Consider the following 21,109-nt stretch of genomic DNA (forward strand, 5'->3'; position numbering starts at 1 on the left):
TTGCCTTGTCCAGTCGTCATCAAGTATAACTCTTGCTATTGTTTCCCAACCTTGTTTTCCTTTTAATCGTAAAGTCAGCCAATTTACAGGCGTTCTCACTTCATTCAGGGCAATCAGCAGGATTTCGTCCGCCTTCTGTTCAGCTGCCAGTTACTTGCTAACTTGAACAAATAATTCCTCTGGGTATTGAGGTTAACATATTTGCGTCACAATCGCCGCGACTGCAGATTTTTCCTCAAGGTTGGAACAGTGTCCGCCATCTTCATCTATTCGCTAAGAAAATAGAAAATACTTAACTTTTGGCCTGCTATGTCCAGCTTGCATCTTTTAGTCCTCTGTGTGCGTCGTCAGTTATCCAGAAAACTCGCTGTGTCGCCTGTCAAAGGTCACTTACAGCGAAACGCCTGAACATTTTTCTAAAAATCTCACGAGTGGACTGCCCACAAGGCATTGGGACAATAACACATTCACAGTAACTGGTTATTAGAAAACGTCCAAGTTAGTCAATAATTTTAAGACGCCCCGATCATTTCGACTTAGATTGTCACCAAGCTTTGTCATCCCGGAAGATCCACTAAGGACAAGAATTCAGCAATTTAGAAAGTGAAAAGCAAGCAAACACTCAGTTCTTTTCAAAACAGGTGTTTAGTGGTCAACAATATTAAGTTTCGTAATCATTTTTGAAGTGTTTTACCTTAGGATCTATCAAGGAAGGGGACTTGGCACTGTGTGTCCTTCAGTGAAACACATCTCATTGATCTCATGTGTAATACCGGCACATTTTACGCTATTCACTCCACGGGATTCCTTTGGCACTGCGCAAACGCAAAAGTGGATGGTTCCAAACAATTTATGAAAAGATATCCACAAATATCATGAAAAATGTTGTCCACTTTACCAGTGTGAGACTAGCTGGCGACTTAAATGTCTAAATACCTCCTTTTGGACAACGTGTCCCGAAAAAAACGTTGCAAACAGATCAGAAGCAAAATAACTGGAATGCTTTTTGAGATTTTCACCCGCGTGGTACCGTTCACCTACGGGTCTGGTGACTAGACGAAGGTAGATTTTGGAAATCCACCGTACAAGTTCATATGTGGTTTACTAGCCCTTTTCTGTGTACGAGGGCTGAAAGTTTTTGCACCTGAACTGGGGCTAATCTTCAGTGCCGAATCTGCTGAAGGTTGACTGGTCTCTCTGGAATCGAGTAACTCCACGCTGGCTTCATCCATCTGGGGTTTCTCACTTTCTAACGCGGAGCCGTCGTACCGTTCCCATTCTGTTTTATCTGGTCTTCGTAATTCAGCGCGTTGTGTATAGTAGTAACGTGATGGTTCCATTCCACGATTTGGGTACACTTCCAATGGACTCAGACAGTATCGATTTTCATCAACGTCAGTCCAACCTTGCAACGCCTGATAGTCATCTGCAAATAATTAGGGAATGTAAATACTCTTGATGTCATGCTTATTGTTTAGGGAACAGGTAACAAAATAAAACAAAGAAAATATTTTAGGAATTGACAAAACGTAACATTATTTAGCTAACGAAAGTTTCGGTGGTTCAGGACCGACAACCTCGTTCTTATCTGAGATCCTTTGGGGAAAACAAGGAAGAAGTATTTGCAATTCGGATATTCGCGACATAACGTTTATTCACAATGAGTATATGAGAATCTGACAGTAGCCCTCATATCCAGCATACTAAGCTATCTTTCCATTAACCTGCTCAATATAATGCCGTAGTTATTTGTCCTGGACATATTACAGCTTACTTTCAAGCATGCGCTCTTGTAAATACCGCATAAAAATAATATGGTCAGCAAATACAGCAACTGCTAATTGCTTACATCCGGGCCACCCATGACTCTATCCTCGAATATGTACCTACTTTGATTAGAAAACATACAAGCATGATTTCCTGCCAACGCGGACATTCAAATAGGTTCCCTTAAAGGAGTGACGTGCGCATTGAAGATATGTTCAATTATCTATCGCACACCCATAAGGCAATAATCGGGAAACGGCGGATTATTGTCGTATGGCCCTTTTCTTTTGATCGATATGCGGAAGAATTACCCATGTAGCTAGAGGATTTGACCAAGGTTCACTATTGCCCTAATACTCAATATGGCCAAAACAAACTCTCATTTACCAGATGTAATTTGGCTGTTCTTTGTCTAGACTGCAGCCACTAGCTCAAACCGACATGAGGGTGAGAGAATAACCAACTGATCTTGTCCGAAGCAGTGTGATTACTGTGTGATTACTGTGTCAGCTGCTAAGAGCTGGTCTCACTTTAAGAACATCCGCATGACACTGCTCGGGGAACAGCAGCGTAAAATCAAACGCTTTCGGTTTCCTGCTGGAATATAGTCCCTCTTGTTGTTGACGTTACAAAACGCTTCTTGTACTTGGAAGGTACAGGACTATTTCGATATCTACCAGGGTGTTCAGGTTCACCGCCTTGCTAGGTTTTTTGACAAATGGATCGCGTACAAGGCGTTTCACCCTAGGGACAGCATCTTTCAATATTGCAATCCATTTAATACAAACCAAGTACGCTGCTACTTTGGGTATATCATTAATTCTTCTATTAGGCACGTTCTTGAGGTTAACGGTTGGTCGACTGCATTCAGCCCTTGCAATACTGAAGCAGTTGGCGGTAGATTTGATCGGATCTGAAGCGGATCAGCCCTAAGACTTTAACTTCCTTCGAGTATAGTCCACCCTCAAGCGAAACGTCTAAGCTGGTAGACAAAAACGAGAAATCACACGCTTGTTGGTTCGAGCGAAAATGCATAGTTTGTAAAGCCATAAAAAGACCAATTAACTCCTGGATCGATATATTACTGATTTGTACTTTCAACACCAGAGTGTACGTACATGTCAGTGGAGGACACATACCTGTGCTTGACAAGAGTATGTGTGTATTAGCTTAGCCGAGTTGTCTGAGTAGCGTGATTGATTTCACTAGTATCACTCCGGTCAGCGTTGGCACTGTGAATAAGATGTGTACTCTGCTTTGTCACCGGTCAATCAGTAGTGTCAACCATCAACATAATATTGAAACAGCCGTACAATCACACCAAATTCCGGAATGACAACTAGGACAATTGGTCAGGTTGTTTAATTGTGTCTCAGAAGACCTTGGTTAAAGTGTGGGGCAACTCCTCTTCTTAAGCGAGGTAGAAAAGGTGTACTCAAACCTCATGAATTACAGTAATGGCTTTGATCTGCTTGTATCCAAAGTGATCAGGCTTCCACTGCCCCAACCATAAACGTACTGGTCGTGATGCCATCTCAAACCCGATCAATCGAATCAACAAGCCACTACAAAAAATACAGTCCATCCAAATAACACGCATGGATGTCGGCGGACAAATAATCTAACGACTGAAATGTGCTCCAATAAGATCTCTGACATCATTGAAGCAGTAAGGCAGAAGCCATAGTGGACCACAGTTTTGTCGTAGCGAATAAAATCGCAAGTAGAATGCGCAAATTTTGCTTAGCAGTACATTCAGATATGGCAACGTTACAATCGAACTGGCGAGAAACGCCCATTTACCACTCCATGAGCTACAGTGAGCAGAAAAACGGAAGATACTTCGAAATTGTGTACACAGGTACCAAATACTGGATTATAAAGCAACTACGAATTTGCAGGGAGATCACTACGTCAGTGGAGAACCATGGTAACCCCCAAATCTAGGGCTATTTTACGGAAGCTCGACTTAAGATCGAAGGACAGCTGTGACAAAGCCAAGAAGATTAAGTGTCAGGAGGGACACCTGCAAAACCTGTTTGACCAACCCGGATAAGATCATACATGGGAATTTAATTAACGTGATGTAACCCATATCTCTAGTGTTCATGCACGAATACAAAAAGGGCCACGGGTTCAAGTTGGAAAACCTAAAAGCGCGGAAATACAAGACATGGAGAGCTCCAAGACGAATTCCATCAATCGACACGTTCAAAGGGACCCAGTTCATGCACCAATGTATGCAAAGAACTGTCTGTTCAAGCATGATACTCAAGTAGAGTTAACTATCGAGCCAAACAACCAAGACATAGGGACCCTTCAAGAATGGAACCCAGAGAAGCCAAGGTCAGGGCTCACTTCGTGGAAGACAAGTTAACGGGAGCAGTAGAGACTGAAGTCAAGGTTCATGCGTCAATCGAAAAGTCAAAATAACAGCCAACCAATCAGCTAGTATAACCTCCCCCTCAAATAACCACTCACAATCGAAGGTCACTTCTGACCAGCAGAAAGTCTACATACACACCTCACCAATTAGGCAATGAACAACGAACAGCTACGCTCCGCTTCACAAAAACGCAGGCATCCTACCACTGACGAGACGTGAGCAACCAAATTTCATAGCTCGGTGAACGAGCAGTAACTTCAGAAGTTATACTTCCTAAAATTAACTCTGAACTGATAATTCATTCTCTCGTTTACAAATTTTACCGACTTTTGATTGGTAAAAAGTGCTGAGACGATTGGGTTACTTAGTCTTTTGTTTGTTTTGGATTCATAATTCAGAAAAATTTTTTTCTGACATACTTTGCACTTACGCTATGCTATTAGTAGTCTTCGCGGATTGAATGAGTAAATTGTGAAATTTTTGTGGACTGACAGTTTTTTCATCCTTTTATGAGAACAAAATTCGGAATCGGATGAATGAGTGGTTGTTGTTCTGTTTGATGATCTGTGGAACTCGACTAAAACCAAACTAATCAGATTGTTATGCAGATTAGCTACCAACTAGACAATCAACACTGTACTGCTGCAGTACTGAACTAATAGTTCCATCAAACAAAAAAAATCTAAGTAGATTCAGGTCTGATTCAATTACACGCCGTTTGCGATGATGACTTGGCGACTGAAAAGTTCCAGCCATTTGTTAGTTACAACCATACCGGCCGGATTGAACGTTCTTATTCATCCTCCTTGTTGCACACGGGAATCGGAATATTTAAGTCGAGTTCTACTCTTATTTTAGGCCAATACGGCTATCTGCGTACAGCCTTCTTGGTGTTAGAACTATAACCTTGTTAAAAGGACAGTAATTTTAGACTGTTGCCACGTCTTATTATATGAATTTCCTCAAATGAATATGTAAATGTGACCGACTTTTGTGGTGCGCATAGGTAAGCCCACAAACCGAAAGACGGCCAATAAGGCCCACACTCAACGCCACCTACTTTTGGTGTCAGTTGCAACAAAGGTTGATTGCTTATCGGCGGCCACAGATTTTGTTGACTCGTTACCGTGCAGCCCGATGGTTGCACCAAGGTGGACGAAAAAATCCCGTCATTGAAAATACTCAGTCTAAATCAGCTCTATTTTTGTTAACTTATCTGTTCTGGAGAACAATCTAAAATAAACGGACGGATGTGTAATCCCAAAACTGTACGACTGAAGTTAAAGCATGTCAGATTTCTGAAAAAAACTCGTTCCATTCGATCTCAGTGATGACAGTTTAGGTCGACTTGTTTTTATGCGAAGTTAGCGCATTGAATTATTGCCAGCTTGTTGATGCCACATACTGCAACATGTCGTTTGCTTGTGAGTGCACTAATAGCGTAGTTCCGATTGTAATCGCCCCAAGTGGACCTTTAAACGCTCCCCCCTCATAATTAGGGAGATGAGCTAAACCATTTCCTCTCTCCCCTTATATAATTAAGGTGAAACAGGCTCCTCTCTGTGTTTGAAGTATTGTGGAAGAATGTTGAAGCCCTGTATGTGTGCGCATGTGTTTGTTTACATATGACGCTGAAAAAGGCAAGATATGTCCACAGGTGTACGTTCAAAGTTTTATGGGCAACGAGGGAATTTAGAAGTACCCAGTCTGAGTAATACTATGCATCCACGCGTGAAGTCTTGTGATGGTCTACCTGCGGAAGACTCTGTTGTCATTACTGGTGACTTGGTTAGTTTTATGGCTCTTCCAATAAATGAAGTTTGCAGACCATTAAAAGACGTGTGTTTTCACTAAACTAGCGGAAAGAAACTTTGTTGAACCAGTCTGTTGTCTGTCTGTTTTAAAGTCAGTGCCGGTTGTCACATGGTTGTTCAAGCTTTCAACGCCGGTCTAATTAGTCAGAGCTACAGATTATCCTATTACCTTCGTGTACTAAACGAATCTAGATGCGCTTAGGCGAAGAACCCTCATACCTTGAAGTTGATTAGAGGTCGACATATGTGTACCGTGGCAGGAACGTGAGACTAAGGATGTCAACTTTTTCTTTTCGGTCGTCCCTTTTATTTCAACTTAGGCCTGTATGATCTGACGCGGAAAAACCATGTTATACGCAATCACGCTTTGGATTTCGTTGGCTGTTTTGGGCACTCTGAGGAGTCAGCTTGCTGAACTACGTCTATCAGTGGACGAGTTTTCTTCTTAGTTGGCACCTCCGGTGACAGGAGATTCAAAAGGATGTCCTTAGTTTGAAAAGCCTAGAAATGATTCGCATTGGGTTACGGATGCATTTCGAAAAATGGTTCTTCAAGTGGACATACAAGTTTTACTCATTGTCAATAACAGCAAGATTTTAACTAATAAGTGTGGCGTTAAATAACGATAATGCAGCAACTATCTGTAATCAGTAAGTTTTCCTTTCAGAAATACCGCTTTCACAGCGGGCATCCAAATAGCCTAAGCAAACAGTTGATGCATAGGCCAACCAAACTCTCAAGAAAAATGCACATTTTTGATTCGGCTGATCAAATTCAACGAACTCGTTAGATGTGAACTGAAGGCTTACGTGGTAGTGTGGCAGCCGGCAAACCACCGCTAAGAAGGTCGAATTCGGAACCGCGTCCCACAAGTCCTGAAATGCTTCGGGTTGGTTGTTGTGATCCATTTGTGACGAACACATTCAAAGGTCCTGTCAGTCCAGTGCTCGGTGAAGTTCCTGGACAAGGTACGTGAAATCCCGTTCCCGGAATGGTTCCAAACTCATGTATAGCGGAATTGTTGATAAGAGATATGCCTCCATTCAGCCCTCGGTTGATGAATTGTTTGTTCGCACACAAAGGTGAGCACTGTATAAACAAAGGCAACCGTAAACGTTAGCAAGAAAACAGAGTCGGAGAAATGCAAGGCGTCCGCTGCTGGGACACTGATGTCCACAAGTGTAGTTTCATTTATTTACTCATCTGAATGGAAGACCATGTATTGCTGTCTAGAGCAGCTGCGTTAAATGGCTGTCGGCTACTTGTGTGAAGCCTGGTAGCATGTTGGTTTGTATATTTTAGTTAGATAGACACACGAATAACAAATGAGAATTTGCTTCCCTTGAATGAATCCGTTATCTTGTACCAAAGTGGATTCAGCTACAATCCAGTTGATCCTGTATTCAGTGTGGGTTGCGCGGATCCCACTTTGCATGACTTTAATTTCATTCAAAATATTGTGCTTCCATAGATGAATCACGAAAGGTATTTGAAGGTTTTTTGTGACTTTTCACATATAATTGAGCGTGTAATTTCTATGAGGCATTTTTATGGCCATTTGACAAAGATTACATAGGCAATTCACTAATTAGGACAAGCAGCAGCTGTCCTCGTGAAGATGTACCACTCACGACACTCATACCAATATAACTCTCGCAAAAGTTTGTGATAATTCACTTCCGAAACCCAAAAAAGGAATCTAGACTCCTAGTAAACCGTTAGCCCTCAGCAAACCGGTTTCTATCAGAATCCGTGATGATTGCTTTAAAAATGTATCATGGTAGGGCTGGGTAACTAGCCCAATTAGCTTTTTTGGCACAGTTCATACGAAATAAATCGCTTAAAACTCACAGACTATTGGTCATTCGAGCTATGGTTTCAATATGCTTGTGATCCTAATGACAGCCCCAAATATACAAGATCTCGATGTGGTCAGACACCAGAACACGGTCCCCTAAGGATTTCAGTCTGTTTGAACCTTGTCATAAAGATCAGTTGTTTAATGCTTCCATCAGCAGTTTCCATTGTTCCATATTTAGCTTCATTACTGGTTTTCAATCACTGTACCTAGTACGATTCTTGGTTGGCTCAGAAACCACATGATTCCAAGTGCAGTTCTAGGCAGGCTCTTTATAAATGATGGCTACGATGTGTTGGTGACCTAGCCAACAAAATCCTATTGGTACTGTGAAGCAGTCAAGGCGAGAAATGTCTATAGCTTATTTTTCAGGATGCTCACTAGCAATAGGATACTTAACACAAGCATGGGTGACAATATACCACTTTACCATTCTGTTTATTGTTTTCAGGTGTGAGAGATAACACGTGGATTCTTATCATAAAATAAAGCGTTAAATACCCGGAAATATCAGTCAGATTGCGTTTGCGATGGTGCCTCAATTGATTCGTACGAATGACCGGATCAATCCGCTTAATCCCTCGGTTACTTACAGGGTACCATAAATCTACTCAAACGCCATCTTATAAATGTGTTCGCAACCCCCAAAAGGTCCCTATTCGGCTAAAATAAGAAACCAACCAGCTATCTTCAGACACGCTATATGAAAGCTTTAAGCATACTATGGACTACCCGGCCGGAACTGAACCTGAATAGCCAACATAGACGGCATCCACACATGTAGGACAATTTCATTGGCAAATCGTGCCAGTGATGTTGAGTGTAACATACCCACAATAACTGAGTGATCACAGTGAATTAGTATACTTCATTCAGCTGTTCTTCGAGAACAACGTGATCCAATTCCCCATGTCTTTCGACTCAAATCTGTTGTTGCCTTCAGTTGAAATGGCAGGCATCTATCGTAAAAAACATCTACAACAAATGCTAAAAAACCGGGAAACTAGTCACCTGGGACGGTTAGACTCTGCACTGGTCCGCACATGTATACGAAAAATAGCGTAACAAGCAACCTGGACCATGTATAAATGTGGAAGCGGCCGTTATTGTCAGAAAAATAAAGAAACAGAACAATAAACTTGATAAAGATGAGGAAAAATAGCTGCTTCATGAAAATGCACGATGCTGAGAATTGGCTGTGTTGGGTGGCTGTTTGAAGCAAAACACAAAACCCATGAGCGATTCCCGAAAACTGTGGGGCGGTAGAATGAAACAGGTGAAAGAATCACGCTAGTGCTAAGCCGCAACATTCTTTTTTCCGGCCTTGGAAGACAAGTTGATTTTGGTCTGTAGCTTAACAAGAACAAAATCTTCTCTCTATCGATCAGAAATTCCATAAAAATTTCCCCACTGGCAGTTCATATTTTCACCGCTGATGAACCGGTTTTTACGTTTGAAAGAATCTCTGCCGTTACACCATTAGTTCAAAGTTTTGAAACACCTGAAGATAGGTTTTGGTTTACCCAGACTTATCAAATGTAATCCACGTTGAGCCATTGTTTTGTAATAAACATATCTAAAAACTTGTCATTTTAGTCTGGTTAAAATAAGAATAGTCTCGTTATCTCAGATACCCGCGATGCTTGCGTAATCAGGGATACAAGTGTAAAAATAACTTATTTGTCTCCTTGCTTTATGCGCGCACAACCAAGCTGATTCAAACTGTTAGGGGACCCTGTTTCGTTCAGCTAAACCCATTAGGTTGAGGAGTACAATATAACCATGGGTTCCGAAAGACTGCAGTGCTTTTCACCCGCGTAAACGGTGTTGAGGCAGAGCCCACACACATTTCTGTTGAAGAACAATTGAGTGTGCACAATTAATAAAGAGCCAAACAGTTGTATGCGTAGAAGAATTCCTAAACATCTGGAAACCCACAACTTATTAGGGACACTTCTGGACTAAATCCTAACGTTTCAAAACCAAATAGGTGATTCATTATGGTCCTTTTTCACTGTGAAACTCTTTGTGTCATGTAGCTTTCCTCCTAGACTCTTGAATACACTACAGAATCCACTAGATCAGTCCGCTGCGCGTGGTGCTCATATCTCAGAGTAAAGATCATTCACTTCATACGACTGAATACCATTGGACCCATCATTAATTATTACGCAGCTTAGAAGAACTATACGAACAATGTGACTTCCAGTAGGTTTCCCGTTAACTAGTGGGGTGTGCGTCATCGATCAGTCATCTTGAGTATGTTCTTTATGGGAATCTCAAGAAAGCAACCTCCAGTTCATCAGGTTTGTGATCCTACTTTCAACTAATGTAAACAAGCGCCAGCCTGAAACCTTTAAAACCTGATATTTCTTTTGTAAATAGCTGACGTACTCCAAATGCCATGAAACATCAAAGTATTGCTCAAATTTCCTCGCAGACCGACTGACTTCGCTAGCAGACTTGTTAGACTAAGACTAGCCCAATGCATCTCAGAGACAATGATACTTCACTTAGTATCCTCCTAGTCGGGATAGATGAAAAAACGCTTTATTACGATCAACTTAAATTTGTTTTGATGTGACAATGTTTTGAAGGATGAAGTGGATACGTTTGGGCGGCTGAATAAGTTGAAGCTCAAATGGAAATAAACGACAATGCCGTTGGTTTTGGTCAGTTTATTGCAAGTGATTCATTCGTTTGGTCAAGAACTTTTAATGAGTCAGATGTTGATCAAAAAATTTAATTTCTCACAAGTAGTTTCAGTTTATATGGGACTTAGCTGTGCACCAGCAAATAAAGATGAAAGCAACTTTACAGCATCGTAAAAGTACACATTGTCACAGTAAGCAATAGTTTAGATATTTCGAATTTAAAAATATTCTATCAGACATTCCAAAGTGGTACAAAAGTGCGAAGTTTTACCGGAATATTTGTCAAGGTGCAGCAAGGTTTGGCTGTCTGGATAAACGTCTGAATGAAGCGATGAATACAGACTACCACCACCTGATCAGTTACCAGACTATTCATCATTTGTAGTGTTATTTAATACTTATCTACCCACCTGAAATGATTTCTCTTTTAGTGATGAACCTAGACATGCGTATGTTTACACAATCAGATCAGCCAGATAGGTCGAATGTGTTCGTAACCAAACTCAACGACAAACATTCCTATTTCCCAGTAAAATATTTCAACTCGGGCTACACTATATGCGTTGAACAGTTTTTAATCCATAAACCCATGTAGACGGCTGGTTGAACGTTCACGTGGTTTTGAATTTCAAAGCAATCTGAACAGGATAATGAATAAATAGGCAATTAGGAAGGAAACGTTTGTCAGAAAATAGAAGACCATTTTTCTTGAGAGAATACACTGCTCGTAGGATTGCTCCGGTTTTCCTCTTTACTAAGTTTAATCAAGTAGGCGTGATTCTCGGGTTTACATCCTATTTTGACACTAAGTTCCACGCAGCTGACGAAATACAGACGTAGGATCGTCCAAGTATAAGTATGAACCCATGACCGAATGCAATTATTTCTGACCCCTTCAGTTGTAATTCTTGTGGAGCATAAAATAACAGTAAGACTATCACGAATATGGTGCAGCACAGATGCACATTTCTTTGAATGATAACCTAATGGTGTGGAAAAAGTTTGAGGTAGCACAGTAATCAGAAAAGGTCACTTTTACTTCGCAAGAAAGTTAATTTCTAGGCATGTATTGTCACCTAATTCCACAATTCGCAAACTTATCTACTAGATGCTCTTCACTCACACTCAGCAAATCTCTGTACCTTATCAAAAACCCGGCAACTGTATCTGCCGTCATAATGGAGAGCTGAATAGAGTGAGGTTCACTCACCGGAAATGATATTCACAGCTTTCTTCTAAGGCAAGAGATTTGATACAGTACAAACATATTTTTGTCAATAAATTTTCCCGCCTTCATTCCAGAAACCATGTATCATTCTACTAAGATCACCGACCACTGCTCATGAAATGCCCGCTGAGGAATACAGGGTAAACAGAAATGAACTTATTTTAAACACTTTATCAATAGGGATACCCAAAACACAACCCTTTTTTCCATCTGCGCCTAGTCAGAAGGTGTTCGGTCATTTAATGAATAAAAAACGGTAACTGATTCTTTAACCAATGACTTCGAAATTGCATGGAAAATTCAGTTTTTTGTAGGGAATAAAAATCTGGGAATTATAAAAGCCCAAATAAGAAATGCATAAGGTGGCATGTTGTACATAGGATTCGAATGATATTTCTTTGACGTATTCATTTTTTGTCCTTTTGAAATGGTAATACATTAAATGCCGCTCACATTATTCGGAAATTAATCGTTTTTGCGAAAACAGCTCCAATTGCAAACTCGACACTGGACAGTCCATGTCAGGATTCCAACCAGGACAGTTTACAACTTCCGGTATGCGATGCTATTTGTTTCGGTTTACCCACATTACTCTACTTTCGCACAAAAAACGATGTCATTATTAAAACCTATCAGCTCAGTATAAACCGGGAAGATGTCACTTTGTTGTTTGTCACAGGGAACGGAAGCCGAGTGTCTGTCGAAATCCAAGTGATTCATCGTGTTGGAATGATTTGTGTCGGTCGGCTCGTGCCGCCTGTCAAGATCTCACCTCCCGAAATGTTCAGCTCGCTGACAGACACGTGCTTTGAACGGTTGGTTCTGTGCACTTGTGGCTAAGATATCACAGCTGAATGTCAATAAATCGAAGGCTTTATGTTAACTTTTCGCAGTCTACTAGGTTTATGCTTGATCTGGTTTGTAATACATCGCCACTGCGTTATTGTTGAATTATAATTTTCCCGATATATCGAGGGGTTAGATGAAACGGCGTGAATGTCCCGGAGAATTATTTTCCTCCGAATTCCATTGTGCAAAATCACTCTCAACAATTCCCTCTATGTGATGTATCACAACTTCATGATACAAGAGCCGAATAGGTACACCAACGTTCTGTTTAAAGACCGCAACGGCATTGAAATTCTATATTAGTTTTCGAGTTATGGTATAGAGCTGCTGGCTGCATCAAACAGCTTGTCAAATTGCTTAAGACCAGAATGCTTATTTTATGGATCGCCACAAAAATTATGCTGACATACAAGTCATTTTTTAGGATAAGTTGATGAGGAAGTTGAATAAGGTAGAATCCTGAGGACTGGATGCACATAAAATGGTTTAAAACAAAATCATCTTTGTGTTGTTGATTAACACACATTGAAGTGTGGCATCTGTAAGGAGCGCTAGCTTGTGTTTTTTGCCTGCCACAAAATCCCTGGAAGTTCGATTGAAAACTAGTTTCTTAGACAGAGTAGCAATATAGTTTGTGTCATTACACTCGTATCAACGACTCCAAGGTCCTCAATTTTAGTTCGAAGCTATTAACAAGAAAACGTGCTTTGATTCGTGCTATTCAAGGCCATTTGATTTTTCTGATCCTCATTCGACATTTTGCCGTCATCATATCAAATAAGAAATCAGTGCCGAAATCATGGAGAAGGTAGCCATTTGGGACAGAAAAGGATAGGATTAAAATACGCAGAGATATTTTTGATATGGTATATACGCGTGAGAAGTCAGTGAAGGTCAAGTGCTTTCAAGCTAGGCAAGCGTGTTGAACACAACTGAAGTGAGAAAGCACAAAATAGAATCGAAAAAAAGAGACGGAATGGAGGACGCCTTATGCACGACATTGGGGACATAAAGTTCAGAATCTTCTCCTCCTGTAAAATGAGTTTGTTTTGATTTTTTGGTTTTGCCACAGATTTAACCTATCGAATAGGTGACGCTGTTTTTCCACGACGGAAGAATCAGTTTTGTGTGTAACTGAAGCTCGGTGGATTAATTCTGTGCTGTGGGGCTAAGAGAACCTTTTTGGACGATCTGAATTGTGACCGAGAGGTGCTTCCCGTTCTGGTAAGGTACACCTTTTTGCCTGCAAATGCAATCTACGATAGATAATAAACAGGATAAAAGAATCGTGCCGAGGACACTAATCTGGCTGCAGGAAACTTATGCTAAAATCACCAGTTGATGAAGCTGTGTACCCTTCACCCCGCGGGATTCTGAAGGAATGCACAAATTTTTTTTTACGGCGCCTTATTTCCACCTCTACGCAATAATGTAGTCGACTGTTTACTTTTGGGTTGGTGTTTTAGAGTTGCTTGTGTATTCGAATTATACAAGTGCTATGAGCATACTCGTGAGGAAGGTACCCACTAGGGAAATTTATAGCTCAGAGGGGCGCAAATTCTTCTTAAATGAAGAGGTTGTTGAAATTGAAACAACTAACAAGTGTAGTAAAATCATTTGCAATCAGTGCGAATTTTTCCCAAATTACTGATATCGACACACTAACACATATTCCATGAGAGACTCGAGTTACATAGGAATAGCATTAGCTTACCTTCGTCCAAACAGACAAGGCCAATCGACAAATGGAGAGAACCACAAACTAGCGTCACAGGGCTGCTCCTCAGAGCGTCTGAACATTCAGTTTCGAATGGTGAATATAAGTACATACCCTCGGATTTCTGAACATGAGAAGTGGGTTTAGAGCACTGTCAACAGCAAGCCTTATCTACTGCATACCATGAAATTTCTTTCTTTCGTTCCATAGGAAGGCGACCGATAAAGTGAACTGGTGCAGTCCACTTTTGCTTACATGCATGTGTGGGTAGAAAAATCCGTTACCATCCTGCGAGCGTCACATACATTTGACCATATTCACATTGTTATGTTGAAGCTTTGTGATTAGTGCTACTGCATCTGGCTTTTATCATTCATGCGTAACCAGTTAACCGTTTGCGTACACTGTTATAAAACCTGACACATATCATCCCGATTGTTCACCTCTTTGACATGTTGTTTTCAGTCTGACATGACAGCTGCTCACCGAAAATGACGAACTAACCTTGGTTGAAATTGAGCACGGCAATTTTCCTTGATCAACCATTTCAACTGTATTGCCGGTATTTGGGTCGGAGATTTTCAAAGTTCTTGGATCTGAGTAAGGAAATTAGAGAACAACTATAATGCAGGTTAGGAGGTACTTTCATCGTTTAGCTGAACACATGTGAAGATCAATGTGAGAGTGCAGATTCCAAGTGAATCTTCGGTGCATCCTTAAAGAGAGTTAAGTTGTCTGTGGAGCTTAACAACAGATATGATGGATTCGGACTCCAGACATCGGACAAACAAAGCCAGTATAAACACCTTCATTCATTCAGACATGATCTGGCTGGCATGCACTGACGAAAAAGATACAACAGGATAACTGTTTGTCGGACTCAATAACTCGGAAATCTTCCCGTGAAATGGCAATCTCCGTCAAGTCCATTCAACCCGTGGCCCAAAAGCGCCGTAATGCGCTCCTTGATATCCTACTTATTTAGTGAAACATTTCGAAAACAACTCAAAATAGGTTCCCAAGAGCTGATTTTGGTGAGTAGCTTTGATTTAATTGTTGAATTAGGCTAAATATCAGTACCAACTTTCACTCCCGATTTCCGAAGTTGTTCATTAAATGATTAGTGCGCAGCAAACAGTAGTACTGAATTCCAAACTTAGCTGCAAAATTATCCCTCTTAAGAAAACCTCTATACAGACAGAGTTGTCCCTCTTTTTGAAATCAAGGCATAATTTTTTTGAAGAAAATACTTATTTAAGCTTTTGTGAATGTCAGCGGTTACTTTATTACAAGCAAGTGTAAACGAAAATGACATAAGAACGATTTTGACACGTGAAATCAAAGCGGTCAGCAACCTGTGTCATAGCTTGAGTAAAAATATTTAAATTTTCGACCAAAAATAGACGTTCAATCATGGCACCAGTTACTGTATTGAGTAAAAGCTCGCACAAGATTTACGTTGTTAGATTGCGTAGAATCTGTAAGGGCTCGCTCATTTTAGCAGTTTATCGACTCTGTAATGACTTACAAACTTACAAACTTACATGACTTACAGACATGTGATATTCATCCTCATCTTTGTTCCTGCCTTCACAAAAGCCCAAATGATACAAGGGTAATGTAAAACTGAAGAATTTTGTAGAATATGATGAGAGATATACTCGTGAGTAAGCCTTTCCTATCTGCTCGTTTGGCATGTGTGCAGCATGAGAGGCTAAAGAAGCTGATCAGCAAAAATCACCTGAACACAATTCCATGAACTGCAAGCCAGGTCTCTGTTTTATCAAGTGATATCTATTGATGAAAGCTAACAAACCGAACTTGACTGAATGGTTTGTCTAGTTTACCTTTGTTCAACTCAGTGGTTGACATTTAACGTACTCTCAGAGGGCACTCGATGAAAATAAGCACTATCTTTGAAATGATTGCTTTGATTCATCCAAAAACGGAGCATACAAGACGGTGAAAGCTGCTGGATATCATTCAGTGTGTGTGACAAAAATAAAAGTCTGGATGACAAAACAACTGGTTAGGAGGAGGTACATCGCAAAATCCCGAGTTAAATTAATCTTTTTCATCAAATCGACTGCTGATCAAAAATTAGTGTGACGATAATGAGAAAAACGGTGTTGCCCACACTTGCCTAATAAAAACGCTGTCAATCTGCTTTGCTTGTCGAAAAACGAAATTTTTGTATGAAACAAGATTTTTATAAATTACAGAAATAACAGTATATCTGTTGATAAGTCAGTAGAGGAATAAAACCACTATAAATGTATGGTGAACCAAACTCACTTTTGGATGAGGCAGTTACTACAAGTTTGCAAGCAACACAAATTTAAGCCAGCTGATGAGTATCCCCTTTTTACAACCTATGAGCTGCATCAATAATGTCCTTCCGAAATGGGCTCCTTCGAAATCAATTCCTTGTTTCTGGACCGAAAGACGAGAAGTGGGTACAAAGACATTCATCCAAAGACCGTTACCAGAATAATATCACTGAGTACAGTGAATGTGTTAAGTTATTACGCACGATCACAAGCTACTTCATTTTTCTCTTTCTAAGTTGCCTGTTGTCGTTTTGAAGGGTCGGCTTTTCCATCGAACATCCAATGTCCTAATCACTTTCAGACTGTGCAACAAATCGTCGGATATAAAAACTGCGCAGCTAGAAACCTATTATTAGTCTCACTGTAATACAGTGCAAGGATAGACAAAACAGTTAATCGGAAAGGGAAAGTAGTTTACATAAACAGCGGTTGACGGAAGCAGGTACGCCCATGAGCACTTAGGTGAGGGCATTTGCAACAGACACAGGCTAAAAGCACTCCTTTATCACAGCTTTGTCGAAATTCGAGGTACTTCTGAAGTTTTGAGGCGCTTTTTAAACTGATTTATACAATGAAAACAGTGATCTTGTATTTTCACCCCACCTTCTGGTGACATATATTTACTGTGACGATTCGGACTCCTGGAGACTACTCCCTAGTTGTTTTCGTGAGGGTGATTTTTAACCTGAATTTATGTAGCACTGTGGCGCCGCACCTCAAACTGCTTTATTGAACTGTCTGACAACTGGGTTTTATAAATCACAGTTTTGTTAGTTTTCACCGGAAACATCCTATCGAAAAAGCCCACTCTGCCAGGTTCCTACGGAAAACTACGTAAATCAATTTTGTTCCTAATATTTGTCCACTGAATTTTCACAATTTCCAGTTGAAAATGAAACGAATACCTACATTAGTCTAAAAACAACTAAAACACCGGCAGCTGTGTTGAAAAAATCCTGGATTTCTATGCCTGCCATTTAAACTTTAAAACAATCTTGTACGAACTAAGTGTTAAATGATGTACAGAAAAGCGTTAAACAGAAAACAACAAAACTTGGTCGCATTAGGAGCAGAATCCATTTGAACCTGTACAATAAGTTTATACACCTGGGAGCCTTTACGGTGGGACAGCTTGTGAGACAGATACACTTTCCATCTTCAGCTAATTACCTGAGGAACAGCGTCATAAGTGACCAACAAAACAGTTCGAATACAATTTGGTGAACTCTGAGTAAGTCCATCAGGGACAAGGATAAATAAGTGCAAATTTTCAAGTATGAGGATGTTTACCGCGCATAGCATTCAGTGGAACATAAACGTAATGCTGCCCTCAGAAGCTTCAAAACATCTTTGGTTTATAAATTCGGCTTATGAGTTAATCCAAGTTCAAAGGTTTGATATAGTGCTGGAAACTGTGATGACTTCATCTATAGAAATACATAAATGGGGGTGATATTCAGAAGAAACTATCTGACACGTCATGCTGTTCAACCTGACGCGTTGAACGTTGACACGTTAGTTACCAAGTCTTCAACCCAGATGCCTTACTCATCTCATTTAATTACGTACGCTAAAAGGCCCTGCACCATGGTAAGCTCTGACGGTGCTGTTGGGAGGCACGCCTTAAGGGAAACTTATTGAAGTTCAGCAAGTTAGTCTACTTGGTCATTCGAAAATGCTCCGTGTCTATTAAACAAAGTTATAAGCGGTCTAAAAGTACGGTGTTTATGAGCCTGAATATGGTTACGATTATAAATTAACTTCAAAATTTTTCTAAAAACTTACTGGAGGGTCAAAACATGTCAGTTTTTTGACAGAATAAAACATTTTTCTAGGTAATTGGATAAAAGTCAAAACTCCATGTGGCTTTTTATGACACCTGGCAGCATGGACCTTCGTTGATAGTTAACTTCGTAATTCCACATTTTGTTCACTAGCGTCTACCAGACTATCTTTTGTATTGTATCCACCCTGACTCATACAGATTAAATACATTCAGAACAATACTATGAAACTTTCACATGGAATAGTTTATGTGTTGACCAATTCAGGATGCTTGTCTATCATTCTCGTTAATTTTTTTAGTTTTAGAAATCACACAGTAGTTTCCCACAAAATATGGGTGTCACACCAATTTGACCACACCAATTAAACTAAATAACATTAGCGTATATACAGAACGCTGTGAGCTCAATTGACGAACAGAATGCAAAACATGATTGTTAAAGACTCTAAAAATATTGAGCGCTGATCGTTTTCTGTACGTGGTATTCCAGGATGGCTTCTCTGCCTCAGGCCTCCTGTTACACCGAACTCGAGTAGATGCCTAATAATCCTCGAATTTGGCAGCTTTCTCTAAAATATGCTAATCAGTACTCTGCGAGTTGTTTGTGCGGGTTTCAGCGTGGATTTGTTTGTGTGTGTATGTCTGTGTGAATGTTAATTAACTCCAGCTACAGACTCTATCATAGACGATGTGAAGCCCATAGGCTGCCGTACTCCCTCACGTAGTGTGATGGTTTAATGTCACCGGTCCGCTTCTACCCGGCTCAACACCCCGTATGGAATAAAAATGATGAGAAACAAATGAGGTTTGTGTGAACGTGTGCGTTTGCGGAAGTGAGTCTGTTTTGCAATGAATTAACTGAGATCAAGAGCTTTGCTCTGCTATGTGATACAAACGGACATACAAAGACGAGCATGGGGCACGTGGTGCGTGGATGGATTAACTCGAGCAGTCCAACACATACATATCCATAGATTTCCACATGTGATACAATCGAACAAACTGCTAAAGACAAACAGGCAATGAAAATGGGGCAACATCCGTATCGCAGAAGTGAGTGAGCAAATGTGCTTCCACAATTAGACAACAGGCAATGGAGCTTTAAATCACATGCAATTAGTTTCTGGGAGCAAAGCTGAGAAGACCTTTCCAGTCAGTGTGTGTGTGTGTGTGGAAACCAACTTGTTACACTTTCAAACCGTTGACTCATCACTGGAATGGAGAACATTCTTTGTTCCGCGAAAACCGACAGAAAATCAGGACCAATGTCCAATTTTAACAAGCCGAACAGATAGCTGACCGAAGTAGAACAACTCTAAAATCTAGTAGTGTGATTTTTCGTGTAATTTCAAACCCACGAAATATACCACAGCTTGCTAGGTGGGTCATTTCTCATTTAGAATGAACACATTTGAATGAGGTACTCCGCATTGAAGGTCAATGCAGGCAAAAAGACATTTTTAAGAAATTTCAAGGCTAGAATGGTAAAAATTTATTAATTTTTTGGAGCGTTTGAAATGTTCTAAAACTAATAATTGAGACTTCAACTCTCGGTTGAATCTGGGTATCACAAGAAGCAGTTTTGAAGTTGTATTCAGAGTTGTTATTGCAACACACGGATGATCCAAACAGCTTTGAAGCAACAATGAGCTTATTGCAAACTAACGCAGACTGAGTGGTACAATCTCCACATAAAGACTTCGGTAACTTTGACTTAAAGTGTTTGATATATACAGTAGGAATGTTATAAAATAAAGATGCGAATTTGACAGGTGAATACATATTTGTATCAAGCTCAAAAATGATTTTTTCTGTAAGCATCAGATTCTAACGAAATAGTGAGGAGCGAGGGATGCAGCAGATGCTTTGGGCTTATTCACAGTTACCTAGGATTTCCCGAATAGTTTATTATTCTGTTATACTGGCCCCAAGTTTTCACAGTCTTTAAGTATCTTGACAGAATAAAAGCATAAAATCCAAGATAATAATAAGTGCTTTTTGAGCCTCTTTGTGGAATTTTTGACGTTGACCAAACCCTCCTGCGTGATTGAATCTTCTGCCGGATGCCACAAATTTTAAAGAAACCCATCATTATCCCCGGAAGGTAATGTGGTAGAGTTCTGTTAGGGTGAATACAAAGGATGAGCTATTTAGCCGCATCAGTGTTTTTATATTATATTGTGTAGGTACCAATACTCGAAGGGTGAAAACTAAGACATTTGGATGGTGCATAGATGAACCATTGGTTATCTCACAGTCCTGTGAAGAGTAATTTATGGATAAGGGCGCCTATTAGCCAACATCTTTAGAACCAGCTGATAGATAGGTCATTCACCAAAATACAACTACTGCCTTTCCTCAACTGCGTTAATCTTTAGTTCGTGTAAAACCTAGTTATTCAAGCTCACGAAAATTCCACTGTGGTCATTTTCAATGATAAAAGACAAACCATCTTGCCATCACTACCAGAATCACTGACTTTTAGGAACTAACCTGCACAGCATGCAGCCAAACTTTCATTGACATAGGCCGCTTGTTAGAAGTGTGAATAAGAAAACTCTGGGTACTTTAAAATTCCATTCTTTACTTCACCAAAAAACAGGTTTTTCTCAACTCGATAATGGTAAAAAAAGAAAACTCTGGGTACTTTAAAATTCCATTCTTTACTTCACCAAAAAACAGGTTTTTCTCAACTCGATAGATGGTAAAAAAAAAAACTT

General features: G+C 40.2%; 1 protein-coding gene across 1 annotated transcript in view; it reads right to left on the bottom strand.

Moving 5' to 3' along the window:
* Window positions 1–836: 836 nt before the first annotated feature.
* Window positions 837–21,109, bottom strand: part of T265_01447 (hypothetical protein) — a gene marked incomplete at both ends in the record, with an annotated part of 70,173 nt that continues 49,900 nt past the window's right edge. Inside the window, 3 exons of the mRNA XM_009165473.1 lie at window positions 837–1,426; window positions 6,777–7,056; window positions 14,778–14,869. Coding sequence (XP_009163737.1) covers window positions 1,053–1,426; window positions 6,777–7,056; window positions 14,778–14,869 — 746 coding nt within the window. The remainder of the gene's footprint in view (window positions 1,427–6,776; window positions 7,057–14,777; window positions 14,870–21,109) is intronic.

Source organism: Opisthorchis viverrini, assembly GCF_000715545.1.
Source record: "Opisthorchis viverrini unplaced genomic scaffold opera_v5_15, whole genome shotgun sequence".
Lineage (NCBI taxonomy): Eukaryota > Metazoa > Platyhelminthes > Trematoda > Opisthorchiida > Opisthorchiidae > Opisthorchis > Opisthorchis viverrini.